The sequence below is a fragment of the Siphateles boraxobius genome, unplaced genomic scaffold (assembly GCF_051911475.1).
Source record: "Siphateles boraxobius isolate OS27281-9 unplaced genomic scaffold, OSU_SipBor_1 22, whole genome shotgun sequence".
In the NCBI taxonomy this organism is placed as follows: domain Eukaryota; kingdom Metazoa; phylum Chordata; class Actinopteri; order Cypriniformes; family Leuciscidae; genus Siphateles; species Siphateles boraxobius.
In genome coordinates this window covers 23,471,996-23,499,528 of record NW_027508833.1, presented here as the reverse complement: position 1 = coordinate 23,499,528, position 27,533 = coordinate 23,471,996, and the positions used below count along the sequence as shown (strand labels likewise).

Sequence of the window (27,533 nt, the reverse complement as noted above, 5' to 3'; positions counted from 1 at the left end):
GCTTTTTCTGTGGACTTGACCAAGGAATAGGCATACATTTCCAATGCATGTCACAGCACATCAATAATGTTTTTGTGTCATAGTCCTATGGCCTGGAATGATTCAATGCAAACTTGAATTGTAAACATGCCATAACAACCCAAAGGTCACACTGAGTCACAGTGAGGGGAAAAGTTCACTCCGGGTAACTGGGGCATCTCACCAAGACTTCCATCCTCTTTATTGTTACTGTCATGACTCATAAAACAACATAAGCTGCTTCAAAAATCACATACTTCCTCCCTATATAGGCCTTGTAGGCAAAAAACAGTATGTGGCAAAACTAGTATGTCCAAATTCACAGTACTCATAAAAGAGTAGGCATAAATATGTATAGGATAGACACTTTACTATCCCATGAGGTAAACTCCTTACCCATCCCATGAGGCCCCGGGAGAGGATTTGTGATTGGCAGTGAGGTGACGCAAGTAATGCTGCTGGGTCATATGATCATGTCAACATGGGAGATGTAGTACGTCCAGATTACATTGATCGGGTACAACGGGGCTAAAGGCTCCACGGGGTAAAAGGCTCCCTTGTTTTAATTTTCCTCTAAACCACTAGATGGCACAAAAACTTGCCGCAGCACTTTCCATAAAATCCGCTCAAGATGCACGTGGAAATTTGTCTGATCCTTGACAAGATTGTGGGCAGCAACACAAAGTTTATTCTGCGCTAATTTGATCTAATATTTTATGTTTTTTAAAATGCTGTAAATTTTGAGTAGCAAATGAGAATCACTAAAATTATTGAATATAGTTTGATTTTATATTTATATAAACGTCTTCTGAAGGTAATTAAAGCAACAGTTTTTCAATAACGGAAGAATATGTAAAAGTATGGTAATTGGGGTAAAAGGCGCTCCTGCTGTTGGGACGAAAGGCACAATAATTAACATGACAATAAACAGCCGGCTGACTTTTTACTTTGTTGACATGACATGGTTAGATTCAGATGGTAAATGTATATCAAGTTGGGTGTCCACCTACGAGCAGCATTTTATAATGAAACCATTGTATTTTAAAAATATGATATTAATCAAATCATATAATAAAATGTGATTTAATGTTACCACTGTAAATCTATATTATAATTATTATGGGATCTCCTTCAATGATTTCAGAGTCTTTACTTTTTAAAATATATTTTTATATTCACATTTTAATGACAGTATATTTATTGAACAAAAAAAAATATTTTATTAATCAAAATAAACATACAATAGTGCAAACTTTGCTAAAGTGATTATTTTGAACAAGTATTAACTTAGACATTATTAAAAACATACTATTTTAACTAAAGTATTTGTATCAATAGGTTGTGCCTTTTGCCACTTTTATGATTTATTTTCACACAGAATCTGTTGCTCCATTAATGTTCAATAGAAACATATTTTATACACAATGGGAATAGTGAAAAGCAATTTTTTTCTTAAAGTGTGCCTTTAGCCCCATTGTACCATAATACATAGAACATACTTTTTTGTGGTCATAAATTACTTATTCAAAATAAGTACCTACTCAAGAGAATATGCTATTTTGGATACAGCCATTGACTTGTTCATTGTTAGAACATGCAACTCAAATGAGCAAAACAATGGATTTAATGAGGAAAAGTACAATATTACTTTACAACCACATAGCAACCTCCCAGAACACCCTTGTAACTGTACAGAACAACTTTGCAATCATCAAGCAACTTCCCAGAACTCTCTTACAACCACACAGAACACCCTGCATAGCAATGTGTTAAAATGCATAACAATGTGCTAAAAAGGCAGTTTGACCATCTTGGCATCTGCAAACCATTGCCCTAGCAAACAACCTAGCATGATGCCAGTTTTCCAAAAATGAACAAAAGTTATAATCACTAAGCCTCATTGAAAAAGGCAGTTTGGATTTTAAATGTCTTTCAGATGAGATGTTAAACCAAGGTCCTGACTCTCTGTGGTCAATAAAAATCCCAGGATGTCCTTCGAAAAAGAGAAGAGGTGTAACCCAGGCATCTTGGCCAATTTTGCCCCTTGGCCTCTGTCCATCATGACCTCCTAATCATCCCCATATATATACGGATTGGCTTCATCACTCTGTCTCCTCTCCACCAATAAGCTGGTGCATGTGTGGTGGGAGTTCTGGCGCAATATGGCTGCTGTCACATCATCCAGGTGGATGCTGCACATTGGTAGTGGTCGAGGAAATTCCCCCTTCCATGAAAAGCATTTTGAGTACCCTAAAAAAGCGCTATATAAATGTAACAAATTATTATTATTAATTATTATTATTGAACCAATTTACCAACAGAAGCATTTCTAAATTCAGGCACAGCTTTCTATAGTCTTTGAACTTCAGAGGCGCTACTCAACATAAAGAGGCTGGAGAAAGAAAAAAAAGAAAATCGCAAAAGAGAGGAGAGGGGGGTTTATTTGGATCGTTTTTCAAGGAGTGTCAAAAGGCCTTCCACAATCATCAAATCAATCCCGACCTACTGGTAACTGGGCGAGAGGTGAGAGGTGCTTAGCTGTGAGAGAGTGTGAGAAAACAAAGAAGCGTAAGAGAGAGAGACAGAAAGAAAGAAAGGGGGAGAGAGAGCAATGATCAGTTTTGAAGTGAAACTGAAGAAGTATATCTCACTGGTAATCCCCTATTAAATAGTTCTCAGAACTTCTCGGTCTTTGTGCTGTTCTGTGCTTGTCTTTTCCGTCAGTAAAAAGTCTGTTAAAAATCCAATAAGAGGCAGGATATGGACCACTTGTCACAGCGCTAATACACAGTTTCTCACTGCTTCCCAATAGAAAGGCTGCATCCTTTGAAGGCCGCTTGCGAAGAGCGATTGTGTCACAGCGGCGAGACAAAGGCTGTCCCAATTCGAAGGCTCTTTCAAATATGGCTTCGAAATGCATCCTTCGTTTCCTGGGCAATGAAGGATAAAACAGATGGATCCTTCACGGCTTAGCCTTCCCCAGAATTCATTGCGCGCAGGTGATGACAGGATTCTTTTAGAGAAATTGGCAGATTTGTAAAAATAAATTTGTAAAAGAATTTAATACTTTTATTCAGCAAGGGTGCATTAGAGGGTTAGTTCACCCAAAAATGAAAGTTCTGTCATTAATTAGTCATCCTCATGTCGTTCCAAACCTGTCAGACCTTTGTCATCTCTGGAACACAAATGAAGATATTTTTAAAGAAATCTGAGAGCTTTCTGACCTCCCCAATATTATTCTCGTAGCACAAGTGCGCAATAGTTTTCTCAACGCTTCATAACATTAGGGTTGAACTAGTCACATGTACTATTTTAACAATGGCTTTACTACATTTCTAGGCCTTGAAAGTGGTAATTGCATTGCTGTCTATGGGGGGTCAGAAAGCTCTCAGATTTCATCAAAAATATCTTCATTTATGTTCTGAAGATGATCGAAGGTCTTACAGGTTTGGAACGACATGAGGGTGAGTAATTAATGACAGAATTTTCCTTTTTGGGTGAACTAATCCTTTAAATGAAATGCATACATTTCACATACCATTACAGAATACTTTGATTTTATATAAATGCTGTTCTTTTGAACTTTGCATTAATCAAAGAATCCTGAAAAAAAAACAGCAAATCTGCATAATATGATCTTTTACAATTAGACTATTAGAATCTAGTCTCTTCTTGAATCAAATCAATATTTCATAAGTGTTTATTGATTTATTTGATTGCTTGATTGTTTGACTTATTGATTTACCATAAGTAGCCATATTGTTTTAGCAAACTTCCTATCCAAGGAAACATTCAATTCCTGAAGGCCATACTATGAATTAGGGGTGGGAGATATTGACAAAAATGAATATCTCGATATTTTTTTTCAATATCTCGATATCGATATTCAGACGATATTTTTGAAATGCTTCAAAGAAATGTGTGCACTTGCTGCATTTGACCTATTATTGTATAGAATTACTAGTACATAAAGATATGAGATATTATTGATTTAAAGACACCTAAACTTTTAAAAATAATACAATATTATTCAATAGTCATTTATTATTCAAAGTCTTTATTGTTCTTTTATATTTTTAATAGGGGTGTAACGGTTCACAAAATTCACGGTTTGTTTTGATACGATACAGTGGTGTTACGGTTCGGTACGTTTTCGATACAGCAAAAATAAAGAAATGCCATAGAAATGTCCTATTTATTAAAAGAAAAATTATTTTTAAATAATTGTGAGTTTTCCTACATCTTGAAACTTTTAGTTTTATAAATGGGGGTAATCTTTGAAGGATGAACAAATAATGTTTTGATCATCACATTAAAAATAAAATTTAAATAACATATAACATTTGAGTTGAAGTGCTGGAAAAAGATGTGTGACGTACTTGAAAGCATTTTAATATTTCTGCCAAACTTCCATGGTTACACTTTAGTATTAGGCTACTACATTAAACAGGGCTCTCAAGTTTCATCAAAAGTTTAGAGTGAGATTTAGGGGAGGAGCCACCCAAATATTTGCAGCAGCGGTCCCTCGACCCAACCAAATTCGCTTCAATTTTTGCTAGCAGTTCAATTTTGCCTATTGTTCATAATTGACCAGCACAAATGGAAATTATAACAATTGTTAAATCTGATAAAAAGACAAATTCATCCAAATAAAATAAATAGTTATATTTAAAAAATACAAATTTATTGAAAAATAAAAATAATTTGACCCCAAACAAGCCAACTGAACATCAGTGCTCAATGTACATAACATTGTGTCATAACAACTTGCCCTCACACACAGAACAGAACGCAGCCACCGAATCCACCGAACGCAGCCACCTGTAATAAAAATTGAGAAGAAGCTTTTCAACGTGTTTGCATCAGTAATTTCTAAAAATTAAATTCGGACAACATTAAGCCTATACCTTTTTTATTGTATGTGGATGTGGGAGGGGAAAATGTCGAGACTAAAGCCCTATTCGGATTAACTTTACAAGGGTAGATGGAGTAAGTTAATAATGTAATTTTACCACAGGACTTCTGTAATATCAATAGCCAAATCACATGTTATAAGATATAGGTTATCAATAACACTAGAAGTTGGAGGGGTAACTCAATTTGCGCATCGCTGTCATGCGTGTATTACATTGCTTCCTGATATCATGTGCGCAAACACAAATAACCTATACAACAGGGCAGTTGAATGCTTATCTGATAACCTAGAAGCTCTTGTAATTATTACTTTAACAGTTACCCCACCTCTCCATGCCGGGTGAACACCGGCTGATGCAGTAAACAGCATTTCACATGATTTCAGTACAGTAATAGCAAATATCCTTGCTCCTTCTCGATTATATGGTAATATTCTATACACAAAATACAACCAATAGTACGGTAATGTTAAGACTTACTTGTGAAAAGCCCTATTTTCGATGGTCTGGCGATTAAAACAGGAAAATGCTCCACAATGCTCTGGCATCTTATCTGCTACCACGCAACGAAACTAGGAATACGACCGGTTCAAGATGGCGGCCGGATTTCTCGGTTTCCAGCGGCCAATAGGGCATCTAGTCTCTATATGATATCTATGGTTCGCTCCAGCGCGGATTTTGGTCGGCAGGAAAAATGGTCCAACCACCGGAATGGTTCGGTTTGTAATGCATAGGGAACCGATCTCTTGGGAAAATGTATTCCATCTTTTGGATTCATTATACAACGCAATTTTCTAATGATGCAATCACGAAGCTCGCCACTCGAGGACGCCACAGACAATTAAGAAAAACTTTTTAACTTTAGATCATTTTTCCACAAACAACGCATATGTTGCCTTTTCTGACAGCTATTTTATTAATCTTACATCGGCTTTACTCTTTACGATTTTGGATTGTTGCTTCAACCTAAGAAACGTCATAACACACAGGTGAGAACTTAGTTGTATATTGCAAATTAGTGACTTTAGCAGCTTACTCTCGTGCAATTGAGGAACGATCGTGATTTTGTACAAAAAATAAAATACAGTCAAACCCCTACAGTATTAAAATCGCTACACATAATTGTTTAGAAGGTTATAGTGTGCGTTATTTGTTTTCTCTTTAACTTCCTTCAGCTCTTTTCATGTTTGGGGGGTCGGATTGTACAAATTATGAAATATTCGATATCCCAATTTTGCATATCGTCCAGACAACAATTTGGATATTATCGTCTAAACGATATATCACCCACCTCTACACTGAATATCACCCTGAAACACACCACTTTATGGACTTTAAACAAGATACAAATGACAGTTTCAACAGACTTCACATGCTACACAAGGCTACACATGCCCCCAATCTGTGTTTATACTGGCTTACAATTTATGACAAGTTATGAAGTTTCTGGTAGACTTCAAAGAAAGCCATTTTGAAACTAAATAACCTCTGGGCTGACATGACTGATAATGTGCCAGTGATCGGCCTTTCAGCAATAAAAGTCAGTCCATAGTTCTGCATCTAGTCTGACTAGAGACTTATCTGCAAAATCTTCATCTCACAGGAACTTCAGAAGGTACAAGAACACAAAAATCAAAATATTTCTAACATTACCTTTGTACTTAAGAATGCTAAAACTAAGTTTTAAATTACATCTAAGGATCCAAGTGAATCACTTCCACGATTTTAAACCGTTAATTGCCTGTCGATCCCTCAAACATGTTGGTTCCCAAGACCCTCAGACAAAATCCTCTGCTTTGGTGTCTCTCTAAATAGTTAGAATGGCAGTGCTAGAAAACAAACCGAGAGCAATTGATCCCAATGCTCGTTCAGCACCAGATTAGCTTTTGTTAGGAAAACGAGCAAAATCTAAAAAAGAAATGGAGCTGGCATGCACCTTACTTGTTCTGCCTTTGTTAAACCCATTTCACATCCATCTGTCTCTTAAAAAGGATTATTTAGCCTTAATAACTTCTTTTTGCTTTGTAAAAACTTCCTCTAAAACTGCTAATTATATCAAGCTAGCACCTTACATCTAACTGATGTTTCAATAGCTATGCAATGGACAGGGCCTTGACAACCATAAGAAAACTTTGCTTTAGTGTTAAATTGCATATCTGAGAAAGTAGCAAAGCAGAGAGCGCAGAACGCGCAAACTGTAAACGCACGTCAGTGTTTGCTAGCACTTCTGAGCTCAGCAGATGTCCCTCCCACAAATGTGGCAGCCTTTGCAGGTGTATCGCTGTCGCCTCCCCACGCGTCAGATAATATCACATCCACAAAAGAGTTTACAAAACACACAGCTAACTGCCAATTATACCGAACAAGCCGCTGCCTGCGCAGCACCTCTATGCAGCACTCTAAAGACGCTTTTCGAGAGGGTGTGTTATCAATTTTTTCTGTCATGTAAGCATGTTTAAGAGGGTGATGATGTATAACCAACTATATATAACTAGGCACTCATTCGCATGCATCAGATACTCATTATGGTGCAGGGGTTTATGTAACTAAACACCAAAAAAAAAGCAAAATAATGATCAGGCTGTGAGTGAGTAGCTCTGTTGTGGTACTGTAGGGAGTGGATTTCTGCTGTGCACTGGACTGTCACACTCGAGCCTCATATGGAAAACATATTCATAATAACAGCTCTCCTACCGCACTTCCATTAGTGTGCCGCTTTAAATGCCACCAGGTTAATTGAATCTCTGATTACGGTGATTCACATGTGTGAGCCTCATCAAAAGAAATTCATGTGGAGGGATTCAAGCACATACTAAGGAGAGATTAGAGCAAGGAAATCAGGAACATTTCGGGATAAAAATATCAAGTATATCAGGACGATGGGCCATGCTCTGTGAAATAAACCAAGTCATCGGTCAATGTCACAAGAGTTTGGTGAGAATTAATTTCCAGTCAAATTAAATATAGATCACGTCTTAGGTGCACTGAATACAAATTCATTGAGGTGTCTAAAAAACGCTTCTGGTCATGTCAATATGTCAACCACTTGTATCATTGGGCCAGAGTAGCCACGTTTTTTTTTTTTACATTTTCAACTTTCCTTAGTGTAATGTTGTTGTTTGAGCCTGAAAAATTTCTGCAAAGTTACGAAGGACAAAGTCCTCTCCAAAAGAGAGTTATTCTCTATACCTGCAAGCACTGTCTGAACTCCCTAAAATGCATCGATTGTAGTCTTGAGCTTTCTTCCGGGAGCATACTGTACACGTCACAATATCCCTCATTTAAATAATTCACACCCAACATGTAGACAAAAATAAGTTTAATTCTAGCTTCATATATTATTATTTTTTATCAACACTTGAAAGTGGGTAAGTTTCATAAAAACAGCAACATTTTGAACAAAAAGGCTGAGGAAATCATCTTTTTGGCAAAGACAATGTGCGTAAGCAATGCTTTTACCACTTGTTTCTGCTTTTCTTTTGCCTGTGTTTGATCTGGATATTCTGTACTCTTTCAGAAGATATATAATAGCGCCCCCTTATCATATAACAGTGAAAACACTGAACACATTGCACTCTTCAGAAATAGGGGCTGTATAAAGACAGGCACTAAACAATGTTACTGACAGACTCAACAAAACTTAAACATAAGAGGTCCCCTTTAAACTGAATAAAATTGTTAAGAGGAGGACTGGTTCAATAACGTAAACTTCAAATGCGACCATGAACCAGGCACGTTGAGTCATGGCGAGCATTTGAGAAATTCTGATTCTGCATAACTTCCTGTCCTCTATCCACCTTCTCTATCAATAAAAAAAGCAGCAAAAGTCAAATGCAACAAATAGGAAGTCTATTACCCTTTAAACACTACTAAATAAACTACTAAATGCAGTGACTAAATAAACTAAAAATAAGGTAACTGTTATCGTGACATTTACTCTCAAAGTGCTGGGTCCAAGATAAAGAGTGAAAGTTCATCCAATCCTCTGCCTGCTGAGGATAATGAGTGTAATAAGGCATTTCACTGCAGCCATTATTAAAATAAGCAAATAAACAGCCACAAGGTCTAGTTTTAAAAGGTTTGCTTTCATAGATTCAAATTTAAAAGGGTTCTGTGTACAGAGCAATACATTTTTAGGCAAGTAACAAGCAAAAACCCTGTATGAAACACGTTACCTTCTAATGGTGGAATATCTTACACTACTGTTTAAAAGTTTAGGGTCAGTAAGATTTTTCTTTTTAAGAATTTAATACTTTTATTCAGCAAGGATATACACAGTTGTTCAAAAGTGACAGTAAAGACATTTGTAATGTACAAAAAATGTATATTTCAAGCAAATGCTGTTCTTTTGAACTTTATTTTCATCAAAGAATCAGAATCAGCCGTGCTTAATATTTCACAATAAAAATATGTTTTACTGTATTTTTGATAAAATAAATGTAGCCTTGGTAAGCATGAAATGGGCAACAACAATTGCTCATATTAAAAACATCTTACCGACCTTTATATACATATTTTTTTCTCTTAAAGAAAATATAACCCTACCACAATCAATTTTTTTTTAAGTAAAAAAAACATTGTATTCCTCCTTAAATTAAAATTTATTTTATGAATTTATTTATTTATATACTTAGAACTTTTACATACTAAAGCCACATATTAAATGTTACTTTAAAAAATCTTCATTTTATTTCCAAAACTATTACATTTGATTATGTAGTAGCCTTTTCTGAAATAAGAAAGTGAGGGGAAAAGTGTTACCATACATGGTTAAGAAACAAAGTTCAGGCCAGGACATTTACAATTACCAGTGAATCTTTTGTCTCATTTTATCCATTTAGTTATCTTTGGATACTTCACACTTCTGTTTGTTCAACAATGGGGGGAAAGACTTCTACATCAGAACTGAATTTTTTTTTTTTTTTTTTTATAAAAACATTGGGTATTACAGAATGAGACAGAGAGGTAACAACTGAAAGGCTGGCAGGATCCAAATACCATATTGAAAAAAGGTGAGGAAAATCAATCTCAGATTTGAAGCGGTTCTTTTTAAACCAGGGCAAACAAACCAAATAAACACCCACTCAGCTAATTCCTGTAGGAGCTAGCCAGGTTCATGAAAGTGTGCCTTTTGTTGAAGGAAAGGCTCATCTAAATAGCATGCAAATAAATCAAGATCCCTTCTTGTAGTAGCCTAGAACTGATGCGGGTAAAAGAGCACTTGTCAGTAGAACCAAAAACACATAAGGGACAAGAGAGATGGTTCACAGCATGTAAATACGGTAAGACACGCCACTCTACCTTGTAGCAGGACTCCCTTGTTTTTTCTGTAAAAGGGACTTCCTGGCCATATTGGAGGACTGGACATACTGTAAAGAAAACACAGCGGAGAGAATGATGAGAAAGTGACACGAACAGATGACGTACCACTGACAGATGGACTGCAATCCTGAAAAGACATTTTAGGAGATGAACAGTGCCAAAAGAGATAGTGAGTAAGGGGCTGTTCAGAACACGTTTTTATTTTCCAATGCTGTACTTTTCCATTGTTTGTCTACGTAAACACATGCTAAACTGACGTGTAAGCCGCCTTTCCACTGCACACGACATTTTTTCTTTCGCATGCGATCGTCGCATTTTGGCCCCTTGTGTCAGTCCCACGGAACTTTGAAATTGGTTGTGAAGCAACCGTTACCCTCGGCTATCCACAATGGTAAAATTAATGATTTTAATGAATGTAATGCATGAATGAATATATCCACACAAAACAAATGACCCTCAATAATTTCTAAAATAAAAACATAGTATTAGTAGATTTTATAGAGCTAATCTATATCAATATTGATATAATAATTATAAAAAAAAAATGTTCTGCCATAATTATTAATAACCGACATTTTATAGAAATAGCGTTTATAGATAACATTAAAGAGTTAAAATATTGGTAATTCTTCTAGCCTCGTGCTCATAGTTTTGATTAGAATGCATCACATCCGGTCGACCAGTCGCATTCGGTCAAGCCAGAGCCCGTCTAAAGGAGAGCCTTGGCACTTCCTATCCGCCCCATTGTATATAATCCTGGTTGCACTTCCATTAGAATTCCACTGAAGGTGATCGCGGGCAAGTGCAGAATGAATGGGAGTCTATGGAGCTAAATGTATCCCTTTCTGCTGCTTGTCGGTGAATCAACGTAGATTTTATTGTTGATTATTCAAGTTCAATATAGATTATTTGCCAAAAGTCGAATGAACGAGTACTTATGTCCTTTCGATTTCTAACAGGTTAGGTCGTTGTTGGCCGGAACATGCTAGCATTCTGCTATTATGTGACGTCATCACATTTTTGAACGGATTTTTAGAACAGATAAGTGAACTTAAAAATGCAATTTTCTGCTGAGTGTATTATCTTGCCTGTATTATCTTATGCAACTTTCAAATTACTTGACAAAAAATGACATCCTGAGAAAAGTGAATTTCTGGGGGTGAAACCCCATAGACTACTCATTCATTCATTCTGCACTTGCCTGCGAGCACCCCGCATGGACAGACGCGTGCTACTGCAGCCAGTCCAGAAACCGGAAGTAACCAGACAGTGCCAATTCTCTTCTATAAGACATTCTCTGGTCTAGCCGAAGTTCAGATATTTCAACGGATCCAAAGCTCAAATCGGATCCGAATTTTAATACGCATATTAGACGTTTGCAGCGTCTCGCGCATGACAATGCGTTCTAAAAATGCGGCGTTTAAGTTAAAATCAGTTTAACTTTTTAAAAAGTGTATCTCGAGACCTTGCGTTTTTGTCCATATTCCACAGCCCGCGTCTACCCGCCGTTCCACTGCACATGACAAACAACAGCCGTCGGACCGGAAGTCATTCATTTCCAATGGAGAGTCTTGCGGGAGCAGCAGGGAGTTCCGATCATATGCGTAAAATTCGGATCCGATTTGAGCTTTGGATCCGTTGAAATATCTGAACTTCTGCGAATAGACCATATGCGACTGGCCGACCGGCTGTGATGTATTCCAATGTAGGCCTAGTCCAATCAAATCAGTGTGCGCAAGTTAAGTATTAAATTATTAATACTTTTTTTTACTTGATCCAAAACACTTAATACTTTTAAAAAATACAATGATTAATTATATATATATAAAAATTATATGTATATCAAAATACACCTGGCAGACCGACAATCTCGCTACCAAGCTTCATTTTTCCTGCTGACATCTTTGTATGATACAAGAGTTATATCATACAGAATGGGATATTCGGAGACTGCGAGAATCAACTTCTCTGCCATGTTGTCGTGTACGATCGTAATGAAAGTACCGTGCGACTGCCACTAGGGGGTGAATTCCGACAGTCGTGTCCGAATGTTGTGTGCAGTGGAAAGGGGGCTTTAGTGTTCTGTGTGAACTAGCCGGACAGAAAAGAACTAGACGGACAGAGCACATGTACAGTAAACATATCCACAAATATTCACCATGGTGAACGTAGCGTCCGGAAATTTTTAGAGTTATGAGATCATGTTATCACAGCTTTACGTTAATAAAATTAACTGATACAACTAGAGAGGTGCAAAACGCATGTTTTCAAAATGCACCTGGCACAAAATACTTCAAAACACAACTTTGCCAAGAGGGTATTACTGTTTTTTGTTTGTTTGTTTGTTTGTTTGTTTGTTTGTTTGTTTGTTTTTTAGCTAGAGCATCTATACTAACAGCTAAAGCTAATTGAATCATCACTTTTGGTGCAATGGCCGTTTTTTAAGGGCACTTCATATGCCCCCCTAAACGGACAATGAGAAATTTTCAGCAAACAGCTGCTGACCAAGTAAACAAAACACGGAGGCCTGCATCAATGTTGAGACGTGACTATGCAGCAACATAGTCATTATATCGTTTTTCAAATTGAGCCCTCGTAGCTTTAATCGTTACTTTCTCCTGGAGAGATGACGGGCGGCTCAGGTGATCGTGCAGCAGACTTCAGTACACAGTCGCACAGCAGGAAACCCTTCAGCTGAATTACACACTCCCGATTGGAGGTGCGACTTTTTCTTTTTCTTTTCTTTTTTTTGCACAAATGAACTGAATGAACAGAATAACTGTGTCAACGCTCTGTGATGTCACTCAGACAAGAAAATTAGATGTTTATTTCTTATTTATTTATATTACTGGTTTTGTAAAACGCCTGAAAATAGACATTGGAATATGCCTGTGATGAACAGGAAATAAACTGGTGCTGTGCTGGAGGTCAGAAATACAATCAGACTTCAGGATTTCTCACATTTGAAAGCTATTGATTTTTCTTGGAAATCATGGACATTGGAGAGGAAGGTCAACGAGTCCTTTTCGAAAGTAAGTGAATGTTTGAGGCAGGATGTGTGAGGCAGTATCTGAGAAGAATGTTAGGAACAACACTTATGTCAGGGTTAATATAACAAAACAACATCATACTCAGATTCCTGTATCTCATGAAAAAAAGATGAACCTCAATACGTTTAAATATATATTTTATATATATATATATATATATATATATATATATATATATATATATATTAGTATAATAAAATGAACCATATATAATAAATGTACTTAATTTGAATGAAATTTAATAATTATTATATTAATATAAAATGTTAAGCATAAATATTACATTACTTGATATATTAGTATAATAATATATAATCAATATATTATAGTATAATATAATTTAGCAATAAATTAATTTTATTACCAAGTATTTTATTACTACATTTATTAATTTGTTGATTATTGCTAAATATTTTATTAAAATGGAAAAAAAAATTATTACATAAAAAAATCCATATAATGTAATATTTACATAATATAACAAATGTAAAAATAATTAAAAACAAATAATCTAAATAAATAAAAGATAAATTACAAGTGATGCAACAGTATAAAAACTGTAACAAGCAACAGATGGCGATCAAATGTGCTACTTGAAGACATTTGTGAAAGATATAAGACAAAATATGATCAAAGTTCTCAAATTCTGTCATGAAATTTCTCTTTATCTTTTTCATCTTCTCTAATGCAATATTTTTTCCCTGAGCCATGATTTTTCACGCTCCATACTGTTCGCATCCCAAACATTGATCATTTGTGACAGCAAATTTGAATTTCCCAACCTTTTTGTTTGAGATATGTGAAGTATTTGAGCATGCTTTCACATTTAGCAGGTCCCACAGAGTTTAGAAACGGTTTAACCATGTCTCTGTTTTCTGACAGTTCCTTGTGATCTAAATATTTTTCGCTTCAAAGGTTACAAAATATTTTTTTACCCCGTGGATTAGCTGCTCAGTTACTATCAATTATCCGCTTGTGTACGATTCCTCCTCCGTCTCAATGTTCACTGTGAGCTTCACAAATCTAATCAGGAGCAGTCTAATCTTCAATTTAGCCCTCGATCCACTTTCTGCCTCCCTGTAGATTCAGTATGTGTAGACATTGGCTCTGTCATCTTCCCCTTCTTAATCTTCTTAGAGTATATTAACTAATTGAGAATTAGAACAAACAGAGGTGGCACAGGGCTTTGAGCACATTTGTCTACATGATGAATTTAAAAGCCCGGGCTTGTGGGTTGACGGGGCTGTTTTGGCTCTGGACCTCTTCCGATGAAGGAGCGCTCTATGGTGCGTGGCATCTCTGAGCACCGTGAGGCCGTGTGCCAAAGCGAATAAACACTGCACTGCCACTTCACATTTGCTAATCTCCGCAGGGCTGTCAGACTTCAGGTATCTGCCCTGACAATTGAGGATAATTTAGTGCGAGAAGTAATGGAACCTCTCTATTTCTTTACGGATACATTAATTACAGTGTTCCGTCAGAATGTGTTTGATTTTTTTCCTTCTTTTTTCCCTGTTGAGAGTGATTAAAACATATCTCAGCACAGCTCAGACACAGCTTGAGATGAACATCTTCATTAGCATACTAGTCGCCTAGCAACTGAAACATCTCTAACTTTCAACTTTGAGATTTTTTTCACTAACCTTACACCTGAGTACAGCATGCAGTCATTACTAATGTAAGGATGCACCAGTTCTGATCCATTTATCCCCTAAATAAAATTTAAAAATAAAAAAAACAGAAGAGCACCATCTCTTAATAAACATAAAGGGAAGAAACATTCCAATAAATGAGACTAGTATCCGAACAGTATAAAAAATATTCACACCACATAAACTTATAATCATTAAAAAAAGACCATTGTGAATTTAATTTTAATATTTTAATTGATTAAAATATTTGAGTTGAACACTTGAGTTGAAAACTGAGTCGAAAGGGCAGGATTTATTAATATGTAAAATTAAACATAATTATAAATAATCATACAATTAATTATAGTATATTTTAAATAGTAATATTTCAATATTTATTATATTTAATATACCTATGATACTCAATGTATTGATTAATAAATATTTTATATAAAAATAAATATTCATATTTCACTATTGTCAGTATTATTTTGTTGTTCTATTTTATTTAGTCTTTTTCTTTTCATCTTTCTAAAGCATTCTTTCTTTGAAAGGATTTTGTGTTTCAAAAATATATATATTAAAAGAAGATATTTTACATATAAATAATATTAAAAATATCTATTAAAAATAAAATAAATAAATAAATAAAAAGAAGATGAATAATTATGTCTTGCAATAGCACCCAAACTGTATTGAATAATGGTATAATTTTGGTGTAACTAATTTTATTTTATTTTATTTATGCCGACAGTCAAATGTCTCGCTACATGTAACTACCGCATATATTTATGCTTATATGTGTCACAGAGTCACTGAGTTAGGACTTTGTTTTCAGTTTTGTTGAGTTAGTTGTCATTTAGTTCAGGTGTGTTTATAGCTAATTTTTATGTGTATTTAAAGATTACCTTTGCCTTCATCATCGTGTTCGTTAGTGTCCTACAAAACAGCATTGTGACAATATGCTTATAAGACGAAAACAAAGTGTAAAGTACCTAAGTACAGTACCGAACATAGACAAAACATAGCATACTAGGCTTCAGATAAATGAGACCCAACTCTTTTGTGGATTTAAACAGTTATAGGCATAGCACAACTTGAAGGTATTCATGCACCATGGCTGCTGACACAGGCTGAGGAAAGGGCCAGATCCCTGCAGGGCTGGGTTCACCATGCCATGTGTCCCTCTTTTGGTTTCTCCTTCCATCCCTTTAGCAGTCAAGACCAGTGTTTGTACTTCTAATGCACATACGCTTTGTATCGGGTTACAGCTACGGTATGTGTTGCCATGGACACAGCATGCCTCATGATAGACGACCCAGGTCCTTTTTTAATCAGCTGTAAGAACCAAAAAAAATAAAAGCGGGAAAGCTTTTACGATATTACGTTATTTATATGTTATTATGTGCCCTCCACTCTCTGAACATAATAAAAAGAAATGAGATCTCCAGCTGCAATTATTTGGCCCATGGTTTCGCCAGTAAAATTTAGCACATTCAAAGGAGTGAACAATCAAACTGCTGGTGATGGAATTTGAGCCCATGAGCCCTAATATAGCCTTGAATTTCAAGCCTCTTGTTCTTGAGTAAAGGAACCATTACTGTTACTCATATAGGTGTTTGTTCAAATCATTAACACTAAGTTTTCAACTTAGACGCAGAACGTCTGTGCTACGGACATGAATGGTTCCTCAAATCATACACCTTGCTGAGAAGAGGTCTGCTACTATTTTTCTAAGCATTCTGGTAGATTACATTCTGATAGAAGTACATTAAAGGACTAATAAGGGTTGTAGCTACTTTTTTTTTGGGACAGTAAGAAACCACACAAAACACCTAACAACACCATGGTTTCAACTCTAAGCATTATTTCTGCTTGCCCGGTCATACCAGCAGTTTAGATTTCCACCCACATTTTCACTGGCTCCAACGCAAAAAAAGAATACATGTAATTTTTTGTATGAATTTGAATTCATTTAATTATAAATGTATTTTGTAAAAGATTCAGAATATATAAAATATAATCATTTTAAAGGGGTGGTAAAACATGATTTCACTTTTCTAACTTTAGGTAGTGTGTAATGTTGCTGTTTGAGTATAAACAACATCTGCAAAGTTACAACGCTCAAAGTTCAAAGCAAAGGGAGATATTTGCTTTTAAAGAAATCAATTTCTAAGGACTACAGCAAACGGCCGGTAGGGACTACACGACATTCCTCCGGAGTTGCTGACATCACTAACCCCAATAAACCCCTCCTCCGAGAATACTCAATAAGGGAGGCGAGGCCATTTTATATTGCATTGGAGAAGAGTTGTTGTGGTTAGTAGGCTGGAGTGTTGTCGTCGCAGTGCCGTAGAAACGCTGTTATTTTCATCCGGATTGCAGGTACAGTTAGGGATCAATGGTTAAAATTTATTTTAACTCGGTCCCTCATAATTATTACCCAAATCTCGCTCTCTGTGCTGCAGATTTACGGAGAAAAGCTTTCACAATCTTTGCGAGCTCAATGCAAGATTCGCACAACGGCTTGTCCTGAAAGATGGAGCCCTTCCAACTTAAAAACAGAAGCTTTTGTTTACGGGCCACAACCTGTAAGTATGATTTATTTTTCGTCATTGTGTTTTCCTGTAATAGTTCGTATTGTTAATTGTACGTTGTAGTACAAGGAAGTAAACAAATGACAACGCTGTTTGGCTCTGCAAACCAGTTTGTTAAATGCTCATTCATACTTAATGTTATCCGACAAACACCTAACGTTACAAACTTTTTTTTAAATTTCAACAGCGAACTTGGAATTAGTGTAAATTATTCTTTGCATAGAGCTTTTATGTATTGTTTATCTACAGGCATGCTAAACATGGTTCTGTGTTTGATTTGGCTACTGTAGTAAAGGCAATGTTTAGTGTTCGTTTTGGGTTAATAGTTTTGTCGACAGATATTTGGATATATTATATTTCATATAAGTAACGGTGCCATACAGTCAGTAACGATCACTATAGATCCACAGTCTTTACTCCAAAAATCCCTTTGAGGACTGTAGTATAATTTGTTAGAACGATTATTTGAAATTCTTGTTTATGAAGGTTATTTTTTGTAATACTATAATAATTAGTACAATTAAATAACAGTGTATCTAAAAAGTAATGAGACAACAACAACAAAAAAACCTTTCTGAAACATCGCTTAACAGCCATTCTTGAACAGGTTCTGCTCAATCATCTTCACTAACATTCTCTGGGTCCAATTGGTTTTATTGACGCCATTGTTTATAATACACCAAAGTACCAGTAAAGGTAAGGGGCGTGACGTTTCCGAAAAACGTGCACTAAGGCGGTTAGCGAATCACAACATTAACCAACTAACCAAGGGGTCAATGGGCCAGTATTGCGTATTTTTGAGGGACTGGCTTCATAGAACCCGGAAACCATCAGACCGTTTTTACAAGGAGGGGCAGAGCAGTGTAGAATAAAGGTAAAATATATGACAAATAATGCAATTTTTTAAAAACGAAGCATGAACGCATGTGCACCCCACAAACACAAACAGGCTTTTGAAAAAATGTGTTTTACCACCCCTTTAAATAAAATGCACAATACATTTACAAATTACATTTACATTATTTTATTCATTTTGATTTATGTAATCTATTTCAAAATGATAAATACATTTATTTAAAAATAAATAATATAATAAATACAAATTATTTGCAATTAAAAATATAAATAAAATACAAATAATAATAATAATAATAATAGTAATAATAATAATAATAAGAATGCAAAGATATTTACATTTAAAAAATGTAAAATTTACAAAATGACCAAATAGGGCAAGTGACATTTCCATCACCTGGTCTGAAACTCTCTTACACTGCAGGGCCAACCTTATTGTTGAGCCGTGTCCAACTAGTTTTGCATGGGCAAGTACCACTCATTTTCTTCAGAACATGTAAAAAATCTATTTAAAAGCTGTTGTATAACTGCACTTGAGGGGTGGAGGGGGATGGGGTTAAATCAGGGTACAGGACCTGGAACAGTGTAGAGCCGGTACCTCAGCCTGCATATGCATATCCCGGGAATCTAAGCGGAAACGACCCCAACCGGCTCCCGCGGAACCTCTTTGAACCTGCTCTGTGGGAACGTGGCTCACTCCTTCATCTGAAATGCCTTTTATTGAAATGTTAACGGCAGATATGAGAGCCAAAAACCTGTTTCTTCAGGGCTCTGGCGGGGCGGCTACGACCATCGGAGCATTTTCAAAAATGTTAACATCAATAAGGGCACGGCACGCTTTTGCCCTTGCTGGATGTTTGAATATAAAACACATGTGGCACCGGCTGGAGTCTTGCTGAGTATACACCCCATCTATTTTTAATCTGGTGCGCTCTGTCTGTTTGCTCTGTTAATGCAAACACTTGCACCTTTCAAGAAACAGCGCTTTCTCCATCTCCATCAAGAGCAGGCCTAGGTTATTCATTTTTAAACAAAGCTTACCTCCTTTCGCTTGATTCTATAATCTTGTTTCAAATCCTATCGCCCACTACACTTTCCTTTTACCCCTACTATCACAATCCTCTTTAATTAATCTAAAGTCTAATTGGTGCCAGCACCGGTTCTCCCCTGTAGGTTACTTCTCGCCTTGAGGTTTTTAACTTTTGTTCCTGTGAAATCTGAAGCCGCTCTCGCCCGGGATCACGGCTCACAATGGAGGCTTTTTCAGGGCCAGAGGTGTTGTGAATACCACACACAATTACTGGAAGGAATTTCAGAGCAGAAAATTGATCAGTTAACTTAACTTTTAAAAAAAGTGAGGAAACCTGTTGCCTTAAAATTAATAAGTAATAAACTTCAATGGTAATTGAAAAAATGCTTGACAACTCCACATAACTTAATTTTTTCAATTACGCATGAAGTTTATTACTTAATCATTTTAAGCCAAAGGGTTTCCTCACTTTTTTTAAGTTAAGCCAACTGATCACTTTTTTACCGTGAAAGCTGGTAGAATTCCTTAACCTGAAAATATGTTTGATAGAGCAAAATCAGTGTAGAACACATTACATAATATGAGGATAATTATGCCTTATTTTGACTACACCACTGAAATAAAGGTCATTAATGGTTCCATGAAGAACCTTTAAAAACCATGGATTTGCCATTGCACAAAGGCTTCTTTTCAAATGGTAAAAAAGGTTAACAAATGATCTTTGGGGAACCCAAAATCGTTCTTCTATTGCTTTGCCATGAAAACCCCCTTTTAGAGCCTTTATTTTTAAGAGTGTAGATAGTGAAACTCAAAGAAAGTGTATTTACAATAAGAGATTCATCTGTACAAACTACTAAAACAGAGCTGAAGGGAAGTGGTTTAAGAGCTCAGAAAAATACGCCTAACCAGACGGATTTTTTTCCACAGACTTTTAACAGGAAAAAGGCAGGCTGTTGACAAACCTCCAAAAGAACAAAAATACCTCAAAGACAATAAATCTCCACAGACACGCTTCCAGTGACTGCTTACCATCACCCAAAAAAGCCACAATCTTCCACAACCTTCTTTATGTTTCTCTAAATCACCTAAAAAGTTATACAAGGAGCTAAACAAGATGTTTGTGCATGCTAAATGGATGAAAGAAATCCTCATTCTTGCCATGGGCACTAAACCCTCAAAATGCCTCAACCGCCCCCAAACCTTCTCTCCACAAAGCATATTCTTCTCAGGCCTACGTTAATCAAAGAGACATGTGACAAGTTACATTGGAAGGTTCATCAGTCTGGGCTGCCGAAGAGCTAATATATCTCTGAACTTTATAGGTGGAAGAGATCTGAGGGCACACTGAGAGTTTCTGCCAGATATGGAAGCCCCATCATTTACACGGCACCAGCCATTAGAGTAAGCGTGGAAAAGTCTGCGATCTTGTCATTTAGTGTTACTGAGAAGACTTGAAGGCAGGAAGGGTGGGGGGAGAGGCACGCAAACAAGCCTGGAGGTCCTGGAGAGATAGAAGCTAAACAAGACAATACTGGACTGGGGCTTTTCATGAGTACATTGAATTTGTTCTCTTAGTAATGCATTTTTACCCACGGGCTGAAATGACAACTATTAAAAATGAGAACTATGTCAGTCTCGGTGCATTCAGCATTTTTATTTTCTCTCCCTTGCTTTCTTTCAGGGCTTCTTCAGATTCACAGTCTCATTTAAAATTAATCTCCTAAAGCAACTGGACCTCCAGTTGTCATCTCCAATAATTCACGCATCCCCGAATTTTTATAAAGATAGACAAATGCAGGTATAGAAAACCCTAAAATAGGCTCCAAGCCATCCGCGGTTGCCATGGAGAGTTGCGTGTTTCCAGGGCGATAGTGTATTTCTCGAGCGCTAATGGCCTGTCCTTTTGCCAGGCAACAAATAGCCCTGTGATGCAACTGCACCTGTCTCAGCTCTGTGTTACCATGGAGGCGTTCCTGTTGCTATGGCGACCATCACGCTAATAACCTCGCAAGGGCAAACATGCATTGGTGAACTCCGAGGCCCAGCTGTTCCTCCTGCGCTCTCGCGCTCGTTGTGTCTCTCAAACTCTCTGAGCATGTTAAGGAATGTTCGTCTACCTGAGCTCCTTGACACAGCCTCTTAAAGGGGACAATCCATTTATTTTTTCTCTTAAGTCTAGCTATAAAGGTTTCTTACACCAAAAACAGCCATTTTCCATCCTCCCTCTGACCTTTACACCATGTCCTAATCATGCACAACACAACAACATGTCAGGTAATACAAATTTCTTGCACTTTTTTTTTTTCAAAAAAAAATTTTTTTTGAAAGTCTCTTAAGCTCACAAGGGTTGCATTTATTTATTTCAAAAATACAGTACTATTGTGACTAATAAAATGAAATTTTGTGAAATAATATTACAATTTAAATATTAATTTTACGTTTTTAAAAGCAATTTTTTTCCATTTTAATATGTTTTAAAATGTTTTTTTTCTGATATGCTGATTTGGTGTTCAAGAAACATTTCTTATTATCAATTTTGAAAAAAAAAGTTGTGCTGCTTAATATTATTGTGGAAACCGTGTTCAGGATGCCTTGATGAATAGAAAGTTCAAAAGAACAGCATTTATTTACAGTGTAAAAGTCTTTACTGTGACTTTCAATTTAATGCATCCTTGCTGAATAAAACAATTAATTATTTTAAATATTTAAAAACATAATGTATATTTCTAATTAATTTCATTTTAATTCATTAATGGCATTTGAATCCGAATTGCAATTCTGCATCCTGTTTCCTGCTTGAGGAAAATTGTATTAAATTAAAACTGAACAGAAGCTTTGGGTCTTGTATGTATTCATAGTAAATCAAACTATTCTATTTAAAAAATGATGTCCAATCATTCATGTTTTCCATGATCTCCACCTCCCACCCTGGGCCGTAGCTGAAGTATCTGGGGCACATTGTTGCAGTGGGCCCCCTTGAAATTGCTTTTTTACTGTCCGCCTCAGTCCCACCACACACATACCAATTTACAGGTATTGATGACATCACCAGAACAGACCATGCCTTCATCCCATCTGTCTACCTGACCAACATGCGGATGAAAAAGAGCCGTAGCCCCCAGCTTACAACTCGCTGGATTTAATAATCTACACTTGCTGTGCTTACAAAAACAGCAAAGATGAAAGAGTGGTGCGTAAAAAAGAAGAGCAGAAAAGAGGAGTGTGTCAGTCTATGACTCAGCTGATTCGTGTGAACCTTAGGAATGCTATAAAAAGCTTCATTCGACTTCCTGAGAGCCGCAGTGGCCAAATAAACACTTTATTACACACTGCTACTTGCAGATTCACCATCTGGTCTGCGAGAGAGAGGAAGCCAAACCTGTGTGTGCCTAACACTACACTGCTATCTTTGCTTCCTTACACACACACACACACACGCACACACACACACCTTACAACAGGGCCGTCAGAACAATCTGAAATGAGAGGGTGGAAGATATTATAAACCTCAGCAACACAGTATGAATATTAATTAGATAAGGTAAAGTTCGGTCAGTAATAGTCACTGATTGGCTAAATATGCATTTGCCTCTTCCGTTAGTTTTTACATGCCCAATTTACACTCCTAGTAAACATCACATCAGATTCGTCAGATTCTTAAATTGGCCACACGGCTCTTCGGAGATAAAAAAAAGTTCCTAATGTTATATAAAGTTCAGATCCGTGCATCAGTATCATCTGTTAAAACAGAAATAGTAAAACTCTCCTGGGGTCTTTAAAGCAGAACTTACCAAAATCTATAGATTTAAAATCCTTTTTGGCTCTAATTGAAAAGTTTATTTTTTAGAGTGTATCTTCGAAAATAGTATTTAGAGGTTGTTATAGGCTGTTGTTTTGAAGAGGTGTAGGCTAGAGGGATCGTCCTCTGTGATCTCCTCTTCCCACAGGGCCTCGGAGTCTTTGAACACCTGGTGCTAATAACCAGCCTTGTGCTGTACCCACACAACATTATCAGCCAAGCACTCAATACAGAAGGGGAATTCGCTGAGAATGAACTGCGCCCACTGATAGCGTCATTTATTTGCACATGCTGTCTGTGCTGTTTTAGCACCTGATTCACTAAAGGAATTATGCAAATCAGGTAACGGCACAAACACAGACAATAAAATCATAGCGGAACACAATTTGCACGGCACAATTCCCTTTCTTTTAGGCTGGTCCTGAGCGCTGAAATGCTAAAAAAAATCTTGATATACCCATATGGCAAAACACATTTTTTTTCTGACCAATATATATTTCAAATATTCACTCACTGTCTGTGAGAAAACAGTCTGGCTTGAGGAAATGTAATTTAAAAAAATTGTTTTAACTTTCCAACGCCCACATATATATTAGAAAACTGATATTGGGATTAAATGTGTACTAAAAGGAGCAATAAAGTACGTTTTCAATCTTAAAATATATTTTGAGTAAATGCTAAATATTTTATATATATATATATATATTGGACAATATAAATATATTTTGATACAAAATACCACTGGCCTCTATGAATTGTGCAATCTATAATAATTCAAATTAACATAGAAAAGAAGCACATGTGTGCTGTAAGGAATGACAACTTAACCAATCACAAATGCAGATAGTACCTGGTTAAACTTGATTGTGGGTGGTAATTCAAGAAGAGGTTTTGGTAACACTTTATATTACGACCCGCAAACAACTGCGTAAGTACACCGAAACTACGGTGGAGCCTACGTTTCTGTAATTATAGTGTACTTATGTGTAGGTATAAGGAAACAATATGTTAAGTTGTGGGTAATAAAGGGGTAACAAGCAGATATACAACCTGCAAAGAACTTCGTAAGTAAACCGAAATTATGGTGTATGTTTCTGTAATTATAGTGTACCTCCGTGTAGGTATTAGGGAACAATATGTTAAGTTTTGGCTAATAAAGGGGTACAACCAGATATACAAGCAAATTATTTATAATGTAATTATTTTAAAACTAACAGGTACCTATTCTGTTAATATATTCCAGGCAGAAATTGTATGTCTGTTATATATAAAAGTTTTTATCACATTTCTGGCAAAATATTCTTGTGCAATGTAGTTAGAGGGTAATTTTGACATCTCTGGGTTGTAAATTAAACGTATATATATATATATATATATATAGATATAGATATATATATGGCTGCATGTAAGCACAGTATGATAAAAATTGATTTTTATTGGCTTGTCTTACTAAACTACTTAACGTTAAGCCAAAAAAAATAGTTTCTGCTATGATTTTAGTTTAGAACGTACCGTGTAGGACTTAGTACTTAACTTATCACATTGTATTGCAATGACACTTAAATGTCAGGGCCAATATCTTGTGTAATTAAAACGTTTATTTTTTTATTTTATTTTTTTTAGTAGAGTACCTTTCTCTGTATTACTGTGCAAATAGTGTTGTTTCATATTGTTACATAGTAAGTAGTGTTTGTTACCCGTTTCAACTGTGTATTTACAGGGTCAGTGTAACTCCTGCGGGCTGTAAATTAAAGTGGCGCTTGTTACCCCGTTGTTCTGTGTAGTTACAGGGTAAGTGCAGTAAATATACAATAAAGGATCCCATTCAATTTCTGACTTTTATTTTACAAAAAAAAATTCAAAACAAAATTTCAAAGTATTTACCCTGTAACTACACAGAACAAGGGGGAAACAAGCGCCACTTTAATTTACAGCCCGCAGGAGTTACACTTACCCTGTAAATACACAGTTGAAACGGGTAACAAACACTACGTACTATGTAACAATACGAAGCAACACTATTTGCACAGTAATTACAGAGAAATGTACTCTTATTAAGAAAACAAAACAAAAAAAACCTTTTAATTACACAGTATATTTGCCCTGACATTTAAGTGTCATTGCAATACAATGTGAATTTTTTTATATATGTATATATATATATATATATATGTTTAATTTACAACCCACAGATGTCAAAATTAACCTGTAACTACATTATACAAGAATATATTTTGCCAGAAATGTGATAAAATTTGTACAACAGATGTACAATTTTTGCCTGGAATATATTAACAGAATAGGTACCTGTTAGTTTTAAAATAATTTACATTATAAATAATTTGCTTGTATATCTGGTTGTACCCCTTTATTACCCAAAACTTAACATATTGTTCCCTTATACCTACACGGAGGTACATTATAATTACAGAAACGTACACCGTAATTTCGGTTTACTTACAAAGTTCTTTGCAGGTTGTATATCTGCTTGTTACCCCTTTATTACCCAAAACTTAACATATTGTTTCCTTATACCTACACATAAGTACACTATAATTACAGAAACGTACACTGTAATTTCGGTGTACTTACGCAGTTGTTTGCGGGTCGTAATATAAAGTGTTACCGAGGTTTTCAAAACCAAGGTATAAACAGAAATCTTGGAATAAAATGACTTAATGATGAAATATCAATCTTCTCAAAAAACTTCTCATCAGGTATGTGAGGATTTTCACTCAGTGTTCTGTGGCGCAGTTTGGTAAACAGTGCAATTTCACCTCCTGCACACATGCATTTTTTGGAGGGGAAAGTCTCCTTTTTTAAAGAAATGACCTTATTCAGCATTTGTTTGTCGAGCTGTGAGATTTCTGCCTTGATGAGGCAGCAATGTGCTTGCAGCGTGCACTGCTGAACGGAGCAATGCAGGCCTTCGTGACAAACCCCATCCAAAAACATCTGAGCATGACTCCCTTCTCCACCTCATTCTTTAATCATCTCGCCATGCTTGAGCAACACCTGAAACCCACCCCCAGCCATCTCTCTTACTAGAGCTGTTTGGTTTAATTCAATCTCTTTAAAAACATCCGTCTCCATTTTCCCTTTCTAGCCACTGAGCTTGAGCTATCAACCTTAACAAGGATATGGAACAAATGGGTGACCATTTGCTCCATATCCTTCGTTAAGGATGATATGCCAGTTCGAGTTTTACAGTAAAGCAATTATTTTGTCTTACACAGACGAGTTGCTGGAAGCACACCGACCTGTACGTTGGATCAAAATGAAATGGAGCGTTGAGGGAGTCGTTCGGAACCCAACGCCGGGTCTCGATCTGACAGCTTCTCTCAGCTCACAACTACCGCCAATACCAACAGGGACAAGTGCACAACACAGAGAGGGAGAGAGACATTTGGTGAGGTTTAAAGATCGATGTGTCTAGTGGGCCGGTTGCCTACCTTTGATATGCCTGAGGAGAGGTGGGAGGCGTGGTGAACACCTGGGAATAAGGATGATACGGCGTCTTCTTTAGCGCCTGGATGAGATTCTGTCTGTATTCTGGGTCTATGCACCACAGGGAGCCCTTCCCGATGCTCTGTGGAGGAGGAAGAGAAATACAGACAGACGAATTTAGTCAGGATAGAAAAAGAAAAAGCAGCTAAACGTGTCAAAAGACAACAATAAAGACCAGAGCACCTGCCAGAACCGGTCAAAGATTTGTAGCTCTCGCCGTCTTGTAGCAGAAACTGTTTGCGTACTTCTACGTTCACCTTTTTTTTCAGATCAATTATTCTGGTGTGTGGATTTCAATGTAGGAAATGTATATATGGACATCAGTTACTTCCCTGTACATCCCTTTGTTATGTTAATTAATCTCACATCTAAAACATCAGATCATCAGGAAAAGAATGGAATCATGAATATTCAATGATGGATAGCTGAGCATACAAATTTAGCATTTTTTTTTTTCTCTTGAAAAAGGGTCTTAAGATTTCAAAATCCTAGCAGCATTTTAGGCATCAAAAGTGTGCTATGGTCAAATTCTAAAGCAGCAACACATGATGTATCCTTTGCGGATTATGGAATCCCAGAATGCATTGCAGTGAGCTCACTGAAAAAAAAAATTAATCCAACATGATGGACAGGAATGTCAATACTGAAATGCTGACATAAAATATAGTATTAATATATAATATTTAGTAAATATTAATTAACATACTGTATATATTAAACATTATATATATGTATATATATATATATATATATATATATATATATATATATATATATAGTGTATATATGTATATATATATATATATATATA

The 27,533-nt window shown here is 36.2% G+C and overlaps 1 protein-coding gene across 6 annotated transcripts in view; it reads right to left on the bottom strand.

Annotated features, from left to right (window-relative positions):
* The window catches only part of foxn3 (forkhead box N3), a 120,024-nt gene that overhangs the window by 23,656 nt on the left and 68,835 nt on the right, over positions 1-27,533 (bottom strand). For all 6 annotated transcript variants that reach the window (XM_077239205.1, XM_077239207.1, XM_077239210.1 and 3 more), the window contains 2 exons: positions 26,668-26,804; positions 10,233-10,300 (listed from right to left, as the gene is read on the bottom strand). In XM_077239205.1, the coding sequence (XP_077095320.1) occupies positions 10,233-10,300; positions 26,668-26,804 (205 nt within the window). The remainder of the gene's footprint in view (positions 1-10,232; positions 10,301-26,667; positions 26,805-27,533) is intronic.